Source organism: Denticeps clupeoides, chromosome 8 (genome assembly GCF_900700375.1).
Source record: "Denticeps clupeoides chromosome 8, fDenClu1.1, whole genome shotgun sequence".
NCBI classification, from domain to species: Eukaryota; Metazoa; Chordata; class Actinopteri; order Clupeiformes; family Denticipitidae; genus Denticeps; species Denticeps clupeoides.
The window spans coordinates 19,366,979-19,379,378 of NC_041714.1; the positions used below are offsets into that span (position 1 = coordinate 19,366,979).

The 12,400-nt window shown below is 47.7% G+C and overlaps 1 protein-coding gene and 1 long non-coding RNA gene across 3 annotated transcripts; one reads left to right on the forward strand and one right to left on the reverse strand.

Moving 5' to 3' along the window:
• Window positions 1–95: 95 nt before the first annotated feature.
• Window positions 96–5,943, reverse strand: tha1 (threonine aldolase 1). Its single transcript, XM_028989781.1, has 7 exons — window positions 5,397–5,943; window positions 4,172–4,255; window positions 3,987–4,075; window positions 2,417–2,602; window positions 1,027–1,164; window positions 761–953; window positions 96–564 (listed from the first exon to the last, which is right to left on the reverse strand). Exons 1-7 carry the CDS (start codon window positions 5,623–5,625, stop codon window positions 257–259), a joined length of 1,227 nt encoding a protein of 408 aa, XP_028845614.1. The 5' UTR covers window positions 5,626–5,943; the 3' UTR covers window positions 96–256.
• On the forward strand, window positions 5,410–11,031 carry LOC114795999 (uncharacterized). Of its 2 annotated transcripts, XR_003750582.1 has the most exons (4): window positions 5,410–5,840; window positions 8,528–8,638; window positions 8,754–8,903; window positions 9,215–11,031. It is a non-coding gene; the product is annotated as an uncharacterized LOC114795999 (long non-coding RNA). The 2 variants fall into 2 exon arrangements; XR_003750581.1 differs by lacking the exon at window positions 5,410–5,840 and having other exon boundaries at window positions 8,144–8,638.
• The last annotated feature ends 1,369 nt before the right edge of the window (window positions 11,032–12,400 follow it).

The following is a 12,400-nucleotide window of genomic DNA, read 5'->3' on the forward strand; positions in this document are numbered from 1 at the left end:
CTTTGTGCAGTTTGAACAAAGGTTTTGCGTCACAGATTTTCACTTCAAAAGCATGTGTGCTGTTTTAATGAACAAATATTATCATGCAAACAATATTTTCCTCAAGTATTTTATTTCATTATACTAAGATAGCCAAACAGAATGTACAGAACTCGGATCTGATGTCAGATGATGACATGGGAAGCTGAGGTCCACCATCCACCGGTTGTGAAATGCTGAACGGTCGGTGTTAGGCTGGCCGTAGTTGGAAATCCCTTCAGTGGCCTTTGTGTCTCTCTCTGGTCAGCCGTTGGGCCACAAACTGCATCTTGAGAGCAGCCAGACGCGTGTCCTCCTCTGAGACACCCAGGTGCCACACTGCCCTCACTGACCCACCCACATGTGGGAACATGAGAACCCGCACCCCTTGGCCGAGGGTTCGCTCCTCCTCCTCGCACACCTGAGCTGCACGCCGGCAAAGCTCCACGGGGCTCACACCCGGCTCACACACACGGAAACGCAGGATATTCGTTTCAACCGCATCAAGGTCCAGCTGGTAGATCGGGGGGTTGCACTGCAAAAGGGCTAGAGAGAGGACATCAGATAAGCAGAACCCTAAACCTGGAGAACGGATTGAAGTAATGACATTTACGCCATTTTCCAGACGCCTCAGGGATAAGCGTCTTGCTCAGGGACGCAATGGTAGTAGGTGGGGTTTGAACCTGGGACCTCAATCCCACGTACCACCGCTACTAACACGTATAAAAGACAAGACTGTCACCTTGTGCGAAGTCCCGGGCGTTTTGGTGATCCTCCTGCAGCCTTCCCAGCAATTCTGACAACGCCACCTTTCCTGCTGCCGCCAAGATGCCAGCCTGGCGGAGTCCCCCGCCTAATGCTTTACGGGCACGCAAAGCCTGCTGGGTAAACTCCCTCGGTCCAGCCAGAATGCTGCCAACCGGCGCTCCCAGACCCTGACAAAAAATGGGAGGAGCATAAAATGTGTGCGGTGGGCGTTTGCCGAAGGTTTGGCAGCGCAGGGCGTACCTTGGACAGACACACGCTGACAGTGTGGCAGTGCTGCAGTATGGTGGAGGGAGGGACCCCCAGAGCGACAGCCGCGTTCATCACGCGAGCTCCGTCCATATGTAGCTGCAGATCATACCTGTCTACCAGAGTACGAAGCTACAAAACGCGCACACACACACACACACACGGTTATTTTATCGAAGCTGCTCATGAACACTTCATTACATTTAGCTGAATCCTATCCAGAGACTGCAGGGCGCCTGAGCCTGAGATTTGAACCTTCCTTACACAGACGCCACCTGAGAAAGGAAGCATCAGATGCTGCATTACAACCACTGACGGCTGATCACTCGACAACAGATAAGATAAGATGTCCCACAAGTGGGAAATTTACATTGTCACGGCAGAAAGTGGACAGTACAAGATAAGAACTGGAGATGGAGATGATAAGATAGGAGCAGCAAAAAAAAAAACAATATAAAAGTTCAATGTACAAATAAGCAAATAACAGAAAAGAAAAAACTATGTCAGTATTAGGGCTGCACGATTTGGGGAAAAAGACATATTGCGATTATTGAGATCAATATTGCAATATGTGATTGCAATATGATAAACATACAAACTACTTATAACCTGAAATGCTTTCAAAATACAATATTATACAAAATTAAATAAATCACAAAAAACTCTTTTACATTACTGTCGAACGACAAACCCTGGTAAGGCTAAACAACTGTTTTGATTATATTTGGCCATTATAGAATCCCATATTATAGCTCTTACATTTAACCAAAACGTTGTTTGGAGGCTGACTTGAACTCAGGGATGCATAGCTTTGCTAGCTTAGCTAAGGTTATGATTTGTAAACTGAGGTGAATTTCTTTAGGAAACCTTCAAAGTTTGAGAAAAGTTAACTAAACAGCTAAAAACAGTCTAAATAGTTAATGCCTATGTTTAGCCAAAACGTTGTTTGGAGGCTGACTTGAACTCAGGGATGCATAGCTTTGCTAGCTTAGCTAAGGTTAAGATTTGAAAACAGAGGTGAATTTCTTTAGGAAACCTTCAAAGTTTGAGAAAAGTTAACTAAACAGCTAAAAACAGTCTAAATAGTTAATGCCTATGTTTAGCCAAAACGTTGTTTGGAGGCTGACTTGAACACAGGAATGCATAGCTTCGCTAGCTTAGCCTAGCTTAGCTAAGGTTAAGACTTATATGCACAGAGTTGGTATATATACACATATTGCACGAAAGAAAAGTTAGTCTGGTCAGTGTGTATGTGTGGTCAGCTGTTGTAGGAGGTCTGGCCAGATGAAAAGTAACTGTGACATCGCATGCTTGGTGATTTCTGATTCTGAAATCAGTCCACAGAGCAACAGGTCCTTTTTTATTATTTTTTTAATACACTGACCTCCTGTAAGAAGGAGAGGGGCAGCACGCGCCCGCCCTGGATGTTGTGGGTGTTTTCTACGCAGACCAGACGTGAGCGAGGGTAGTGAGGGTCGGGGTAGCCACGACGTATCTTGGCCTCCACCTGGTCCAGGTCGAAGGCGCCATTAAGGAGAGTGGTGACCGTGGTGGAGTGGACACCAGCCAGCTGGGAGGGAGGACAACAGTGTTCTTCACTGGGACACCATTGGAGAAAAAAACCCTCCTCTATTATATGATTTGATACGAATGCATGGATTTATATAAAAAAAAAAAAACTAATATTAATATGGATTGTATATATACTAAGAGAATGCTTAAACAAAATACAACATATTGCAAAAATTTGACTAAATTTGTGGATCCACTCATGCCCTTCCAATGAAGAAATGCTGCTGTTGCCACAAAATCATCTCCAAAGACGTGAGCAAATAAAGCACAGACAATTTATTTAAATAAATAAGTTATGGTCCACCATTTTTACTCGTAAGTGTACTCGTAAGTAACCCAGATCACACTGTGCTCTCTTATCACATAAAATGCCGACCCAGTGTACTGGACCAGGGGGGATCTGAAATGTAATGAGGTCCTCCTTCCTCAATCTTTCCATCAGGTTTCGTAGAAATCGACTGGAACTCCATGACTACATACGTCTGCCAATCACATGTATAAGCACTGGAATTACTTCATCAGTGCAAGGCCATAGAAGGGAGTTTATGTCTAATAACGAGTCCTCTTAACCGTCACCCTTGGTGAGCAGTGGGCAGCCATGACAGGCGCCCGGGGAGCAGTGTGTGGGGACGGTGCTTTGCGCAGTGGCACCTCAGATCGGGATTCGAACCTAATGATTATGGGGTTGCTTGATTAATCACTAGGCCACCACTGCCACGCTTGGGGCATTTACATTACACTACATTTACTACATTGGTTTATGAAATGCAGTACATTTACATTTACGGCATTTATCAGACGCCCTTATCCAGAGCGACTTACAATCAGTAGTTACAGGGGACAGTACCCCTGGAGCAATTTAGGGTTAAGTGTCTTGCTCAGGGACACAATGGTAGTAAGCGGGATTTGAACCTGGGTCTTCTGGTTCATAGGCGAGTGACTTACCCACTAGGCTACTACCACCACAGTACAGTACAGGGCAGTACAGGGCTGGCCATTTATATGGATAAAATGGGAATGTTTGGTGACATTGAACACATTTTATAAGTGGTCAGAAACTTATAAATAACTCATGAAAGAATAAAGTTACGTTAAAACCATTGTTTTTCTTGTGAAATTACCAATAAATTTGATGTCACATGACCCTCTTCCTATTGAAAAAAAAAACAAAAGTTGGATCCAAGAAGGCCGACTTCAAAATGGCCACTATGGTCACCACCCATCTTGAAAAGTTTGCCCCCTCACATATACTAATGTGCCACAAACAGGACGTTAATATCACCAACCATTTCCATTTTATTAAGGTGTACCCATATAAATGGCCCACCCTGTAGAATAATATTAAAACCACTTGAACTGTAAAGGGGAATGGAAGGTCTCACCTGTGCGCTCCCACCCTGCTCATAGATGTGCAGGTGAGAAAGGTCACCTACGATCATCTCATCCCCACGCTGCCTACAGTGCACCATGACTGGAACACACACACAGTCTCAAGCGCCGGTGATCAAGCAATCCCAGACTGACGGTCTGCAGTAGACTCATTGGCGAAGGCCCAGCCCGATCTTACCGGCAATCAGGTTACTCATGGTGCCCGAAGGCACAAACAGGGCCGACTCCATCCCGAAAATACCTGCGGCAAGCCTCTGGAGTTCTGCAGAGAGACGAACACTCAGTCAGAGGTGCACGTTCCCCACGCTTGCTGTGTCCTGCTGCTCACTGCCTGACAGTGCTGAGAATTTAGAGAAATGGTTCAACCATTGATTCTTTGGTAAAAAAATGTATCATAAAATTGTATTATTCAGGTAACGTGGTTCCTGTAACAGCAGAAGAACACAATTAGTTTTTAATGCCAGAGTAATACAGCACACGGCAGAGCTCACCAACCCTAAGTGAAGTGGTTGTCATTGTGATACACAGCAGCACAGCACACGGTGACACGGTGAAATGTGTCCTCTACATTTAACCATCACCCTGAGTGAGCAGTGGGCAGCCATGACAGGCGCCCGGGGAGCAGTGTGTGGGGACGGTGCTTTGCTCAGCGGCACCTCAGTGGCACCTTGGCAGATTGGGATTCGAACCGGCAACCTTCTGATTACGGGGCCGCTAGGCCACCACTGCCCTAAACACCAGCGCATCGCCTATACTCGACCGTGTACGTGGTTGCACTCGTCACTCGTACCTTGCACTGATGGAATTACAATAAAACGTTGGACCCGTTTTAAAGAGTAGTGACACACCAGAGTAAATGGATTACACTTCAACCAAACGTGTCTCAGAATAGGTGACCAATGTGGGGACAACTCGGCCACAACACTAATCACAAAATAGCGGGTAAGGAAGCGGACCCGTAATCTGGAGGTTGCGGGTTCGAGTCCCGAGGTGCCACCGATCAAGTCACCGTCCCCACACACTGCTCACCAAGGGTGATGGGTTAAAAGCTGAGGACACGTTTCACTGTGTGCACTGGGTGCTGTGCTGTGACACGTGTGACAATTAAATCGCTTTCACTGTTTTTTTTTTTTTTTTTTTTTTTAAAGAGTAGTGACACACCAGAGGACCCAGGTTAAAATCCCACTTACTACCATCGTGTCCCTGAGCAAGACACTTAAACCTGTGTGTCTCCAGGGGGGGGACTGTCCCTGTAACTACTGATTGTAAGTCTGGTAAATGCTGTAAATGTAATTTTTTTTTCTCTAACGCAGAAAACTTATTTGGTTTCAGTAATGCAACTTACAACGAATTTAAACATGAACGCAAACGAAACAAGCCGCCGCGTGTTGCGCGGTTCTGACCGTTCACCGTGGGATCCTCTCCGAACACGTCGTCCCCAACCTCGGCCTCGGCCATGGCTCCGCGCATCCGCGGCCCGGGCTTGGTGACGGTGTCGCTGCGCAGGTCGACGGTCCGCACCGGCGGCGACCCGCTCGCCCCGTCCGCGGCGCCGGCGTAGTAGAACCGGGCCGCGGGGCGGAGTCCGAGTCCGGGGAAGCCGCGCAGGAGAGAGAACCGAGAGGAAATCATCGTCCCCGAGTCCCCATGTCCCGCGTGTCCCGGCGAACTTTGGATCGATCCGACGCGGAGGAAGGCGAAGCCGAGGGAGCGGCGAAGAGTGACGGTGCCGCTTCGCCGGTTCGAGTCCACGTCCAGCCTGAGATCCGAGCGCGGCACCGTTCCCACCTGCCATCGGGGAATATTGTCCCCGTGAAGGGGTGGACCTGGTCAGCGACAAGGTCCAGGTGAGCGGCGACGTCCGTCGTGTCCTTCTTGTTCCATCTTTCTGACGGAAAAATAAACGGAACGCGGTCGCTTTTCCGCAATGGCTGCGGCGAATTCCGGATCGTCCGGTAGGTGTCGCTGTTTCTCGGGTTTAGTAATGTGTCTACTCGGTGTTCATGTTTTTTTTAACTTTTAATAATCCCGAAGGAAATTGCTTCTCTGCTTTTTTGCAAAGCACCACGCTAGGCGAGCAGCGTGTGGGGACGGCGCTTTGCTCAGTGGCACCTTGGCTGTTCAGGGATTCGAACCCGCAACCTCCTGTCGACGGGGACCGCTTCCTTGACCGCTAGGCCGCCACTGCCCCTGTTAAAGCTCAGACGCTGCGAAGACGCGTGGACCCACATCGAGTCCAGTTACCTGCTCCAGTTCTGGTGGGGCTTTGGACTGGTGGACAGATGTTCTCAGAAACGAAGCTGCTGAGGCCGCCCTGAAGGTCGTATTACTGTAAAACCCAAACTGTGAACGATGTGTGGCTGAAACGGCCCTCCTACTCCGCTGCTTTCAACACCGTCGATCGCAATATTTTACTCAGTAACCATGGGTGTCTTCTTGGTGTCTCTGGTCCTATGAATTTTACTGCTTCCGTGGGGGTTAAACTATTAAACCAAAATGACACCCCCCACCCGCACCACGGGGCATTGACCTGAAATCATCCGGCTGCATTACGCCCCTCCCCTGAACCACTGAAGAGGTATTGATCGGGTATAGGTTGCCGATAATGTTAAGGTGATGTTCTAGTCGGTGTCATGTACTGTTTGTGAGTGTATATGTGCGTCGACGCGTGTCTCCAACCCGTGAACCGTAGGGAAGCAGCTGCCCGGGCTTCCAGTAAGCGTCTGTGGGGGCTGGCTGTTGGCTGGTGAAGGGTGTGCCAGCTGGCAGTGGGACGTCGGCATTGTGTTTTAAATGGACACGCCCCCTTCCGGACCCCCAAACATCCCATGCATGTGTGCGATAAAAGGAAAGTGGCGTTCCAAATGGATGTGCAGTCCTGGAATATGCCTCGCTGTCAGGTTTAATGTCTGGTTCTTACAAAGTGGAGGATTTGTAATGAATCTCGCTGATGTTCTCAATAATTCCACCATCGTTACTTTCGGAATAACACGGTAGGGTGATGAAATTCACAATTTCTTGCAGAGCCGTTTGCAATTTTGGCACCAAAAAGCAACGAATGCACCGTTGCCCAAAATCTAGAAATAAGTTCTTCCTGAGAGAAGGTTGGAGACCGTGCAGTGCAGCATCCAGCGTGATGCTGACGTTCAGTCCTCTGGCGCTCCTGCGTGTGCAGTGGCTGTGCAGAAGGGGAGGATGGGGGGGGGGGGGGCTTTACTGGAAGTCCAGTCTGAAACGGCTTCCCTTCCCTTCTCCCCCGCCTTCGGCGCAAAGAATTCCTCTGCTGCAGCTTTCGTAAGAGCCGGAGGATGAATGAAGACGTTTTCTTTTTTTTCCTGGACTACCTGCAGCGTGCACACATGTCAAAAATACAAGATAGAGATGAACATGCTGGTAATCCCTTTTACCAGACGGCCTTATCAATCAGTAGTTACAGGGACAGTCCCCCCCTGGAGACACTCCGGGTTGAGTGTCTTGCTCAGGGACACGATGGTAGTAAGCGGGGTTTGAACCTGGGACTTCTGGGTCATAAAGTAAAGTGAAGTGATTGTCACATGTGATACACAGCAGCACAGCACACGGTGCACACAGTGACATGTGTCCTCTGTATTTAAACATCACCCTGAGTGAGCAGCCATGACAGGCGTCCGGGGAGCAGTGTGTGGGGACGGTGCTTTGCTCAGTGGCACCTCAGTGGCACCTTGGCGGATCGGGATTCGAACCGGCAACCTTCTGATTACGGGGCCGCTTCCTTAACCGCTAGGCCACCACTGTCCCGCTAGGTGAGTGTGTTACTCGCTAGGCTGCTACCACCCCTTTTAGGCCCGCCTTAAAGGTTAGTGGTGGCAGTGATGATTTCTGACGTGACATGTCCTCTAGAGGTGTGAACCTTCACTGGTCTCACGATTCGATTCGATTCGATTGCGATTAGCAGTGCCTCGATATTGATGCATCGCGATGCATCCCAGCCATTTTCTACATGGTCACACGATGTTTCCAAATACCAGAGTTACGGTCTCCTACGCCTGTGTGGACGCTCGGATTTGCTCCAGAGCAGAAAAACGTGTTACGTCCGCACTCACCTTGTAACAGTTATATATACCGGTGGTTCTCCTTTAAATGCACACGGCACTATGTTGTGGGCGGAGTTAATCGTCTGCCCCGGTCCTGATGCAGATCGACATCTCCACCAAGCAGAGGAACCGAGGTCCTTGTATTATTTCAACTTGTATTACATAAAAGCAGTAATATTTGGTACGTGTAATGTCCAAATTGGTCACGTGAAAATACGTGCAGCGTAAAACTACTCGGAGTGGCGCTGTTCCCAGATCAGGCTGAAATTGAATTCCACGTCATCATGATATCATTGATTATGTTCTGCACTGCATCGATGCAAAATCGTCCACGTTTGCATCTCGATGCATCGATTATAAGATTAATTTTAACACCCCTACGATGCAATATCGCCCACGTCTGCATCGCGATGCATCGATTATACGATTAATTTCAACACCTCTAATGTCCTCCCCACCAGTCTCCCCCTCCTGTTACAACGACCGAATGCGCGTTTGTCCTTGCAGACGGCTGGACAGCGAACGCCTTCCCCCGAGGTTCTCCACTTCTAGACTGTGAAATACATTGATCGGTAAGAGAGGACTGGGGGAGTAAATGGGTGATAATGGATTCTACGATGTTGCAGGAATGAGACTTTTCGCCTGCTCACCCGTCATGGCTGACCGTTGTCCCGTGACTGATTACAGGAGAGTCTTCTGGAGGTCCGCTCATCAGCTTAACAGCACCCCTGCTGGTAGCAGCATGTGACGTCACCAAAGAGAGTGGCTCTGGCCTTCCTGTAACTGCAAGGCACATCATTCCAGACACCGGCACTACTGCTCCACCCTCCTTCTAGTGTAAGTCCACGTCGTCTTGTCCCTCTGTATACCTGCACACTATATAGCAGAGATCACAACAGAGTCTACTTTAACTTTGGAATGACAGGACCCAGACATCTATTCTGTTCAGAAATGAATAAGTAAATCATGAATTATGTAACTTGTTATATATTAATATATTCAATGGACTAAGGACACCAAGCTGATATGGAGTCAGGGTCTCAACCTTTTTAAAGACTGGCATAAGAACAGGAAGATGAAATATAATGTAAGATTTCAACTGGAATTAATCTGGTAACAAGAAAACTTCCATGTTTCCCTCTCATCAGTGCGGGGCAGAAGGCGACGAAGACGATTTAGACGAAGGCCCGAGGGGGATGGAGAGGAAACGACGGGTTGAGGGTTAATTCAACCTCTGAGGGTTGAATTAAAAATATTCGATGGGGGGGTCATCTCTGTCGGTGGGTGTGCGCAGTCAGTCAGTCACCGCTACCCACAGTTAAACTTCCATTAAGCACTTCGCCTTGGATTGGCTGTGCAGACAGGTACAGGGCGTCCTTGTGGCTACGCACAATCCTGCACGGTACATAAACCGTGACAACAAAGCACACAGCACACGCTGTTATGGGGACACACGGGACACACGTAAACCTCGGGGTTTGTGTTGAAGGACAGCTCTGTGGACTACGGATCACCCGGGGCTAATGTAGGGGAGCGGATGAGACAGAACCAGCCGCATCTGACGCTCATTAGACCTGTGGGGGTCACTATCTGTACCGCAGGGACCTTGGAAGGGAGCGTGAGAAGGAACCCACAACACGGAAGTGCGAGGGAGTGCACCGTCCAGGGCCTCCAAACATGGACAGATGCTCTACATTTACAGCATTTATCAGACGCCCTTATCCAGAGCGACTTACAATCAGTAGTTACAGGGACAGTCCCCTCCTGGAGACACTCAGGGTTAAGTGTCTTGCTCAGGGACACAATGGTAGTAAGTGGGATTTGAACCTGGGCCTTCTGGTTCATAGGCGAGTGTGTTACCCACTACTACATACTACCTACTGCCACCGCACTTTCCACCACTACACCAGTTGGACTGTTTATTTTTTCTTTTCTTGGACAAATCATCACCAACCCTGCACTGACACCAATTGCAGACTCCCTTTTCCCTGGAAGGGTGTCCCTTTCCTTTTTTCTTCCTTTATTTTTTCCTTGTGTGCAGAAGGGTCAAGTGTGTGTGTGTGGTGGGGGAATGTCAACTATAGGGTCTGTCAAAGCCCATTGAGACATACTGTATGTGATTATGGGCTATATAAGAAATAAATGTTGTTTATTGGATTGGGACTTTCGCAGGAGCCAGCGGATACGGACGACATTACATGCAGACACAGACACTGACCTCATACACAGGGGAGGGGGAGCATGTCATGGGGGGGTGGAGCTGGCGCGGGCGTGACAGACTGTGTAAATCTAGTGGTGAGATGTTGAGAAGCTGTCACCTTGAATACAGTGTCCAGGTCCAGCTCCAGAGGTTATAGGAGAGCTGAATTTGTTAAGCCTTTAGGAAAGTGGACCAAGGGGGTGACATGATCCAGGTCCAGGTAGATTCTAACAGGTCTGTTCAGGATTCAAACTCAAGAATCTGTCACGCATTCACAGGTCTTTTGTCAAAGTATGCACTCGTGTTTGTGTCTGAACACCACGATGTTTCAGTGAAGGAGATTTCTGCTGGCTGATTTCAACGAGAATGTGTGTGTGTGTGTGTGTGTGTGTGTGTGTGTGTGTATGGCATGCAGCCTGTCTTTCAGCAGACTGTGTTTCTGACACAAAATTGGATTAAGTGTGCAGCGGGGCAGACAGAGAAATATTGACTCCTTCTCGGAAAGGAGGGAAAAGACGCCGCCTTTCCAATAACCATAAACCCTCCGGCTGAAAATAAACTGCATGTCTTTTGTGAAAGACCCACACTGGTTTGAAGGTGAAGGTGCGATGCTGAATGCATCAGATGTCAGAAACAGGCCAGGGTCTGGAAGATCAGCACAGAACCTCCTGTCCCTGATACAGATATATATATATGGGTGGTAGTAGCCTAGTGGGTAACACACTCACCTATGAACCAGAAGACCCGGGTTCGAATCCCACTTACTACCATTGTGTCCCTGAGCAAGACACTTAACCCTAAATTGCTCCAGGGAGACTGTCCCTGTAACTACTGATTGTAAGTCGCTCTGGATAAGGGCGTCTGATAAATGCTGTAAATGTAAATATGTGTGTGTGTGTGTCTGTCCATATATGTGCTCAAAACGAGGTTAAATGTATTTAGGATCTTCTGGATTACAGGAACTGGTGGACGTTGTAGTCAGCAGGTCGTTCTGAACTGCAGCACCTCTGGCCAGTGGAATTGTGGTCAGCATGGTTGCTGTAGTGACTGATCTCAGACCAGTGGGACCAAACAGACCTTTCGTTGGTCAGCATGTTTCTCATGTTATTTAGTGATTGGCTAATACAGACTGACTGAGTTCAGACACAAACACGAGTCTGGGCGGTGGGGAGGAGGTGGTGTTGTCGTTGGGAAGTGGCCCCTTAATCAGGAGGTTGCTGGTTCGAGGTGCCACTGAGCAAAGCACCGTCCCCACACACTGCTCCCCGGGCGCCTGTCATGGCTGCCCACTGCTCACTCAGGGTGATGGGTTAAATGCAGAGGACAAATTTCACTGTGTGCACTGTGTTCTGTGCTGCTGTGTATCACAATGACAATCACTTCACTTTAAGACTTGAAGAGAGCGTTACTAGTTAATAATGTTTTATTCCCTGTATGTGAATGCAGAGATTTTAATCATTATTACCAGCAAATAAATACGTTCAGTTTTGAACTTGAACTTCAATTTATAGTTCAAAAAATTTTGTTTGAGAATCACACATATGAACTACAGCTGTCAGAATAAATAGGGTCTGTTTGACAGAACGTTGTCATGAACTGCTGGAACAACAGTGTCACAGAGTCATTATGAAGTGAGAGGGTGCCATCCAAGAACGGACCTCCACCCACTTAAAAAACATAGACATGATTGGGTGTCAGAACAATGATCCCAGATACACAACAGGAGTATTTGTGGAATGGATAAAGCAAGATACCCTCAAACTTTTGGAATGGTTATGATTAATGTCCAGCTAATTTAAATAAACCTCACCAATTCTGCTAGAAGATTATTGGTGATACATTATTGGTTATACATTTCAGCCGCTCTGTTTTTGGCCATGTGCAGATTAGAGAAAATCCAGAATTCAGAGTAAGTGTATTTAAACATCTGACCAGAACTGTATACAGCCAATAAATCATTCAGTTTTCAGGAATCACACCTCTTCAGTGTGTGTGTGTGTGTGTGTTCCTGTCTTCGTTTTAGTCAGCATGTTTCAATGTCTATTATTTACAATATTGCTCTTTTATTTGCTTTTTGTTAATTAATTGTAACACATAATCTATAACACATAATCTAAGAAGTGTATCTACAACC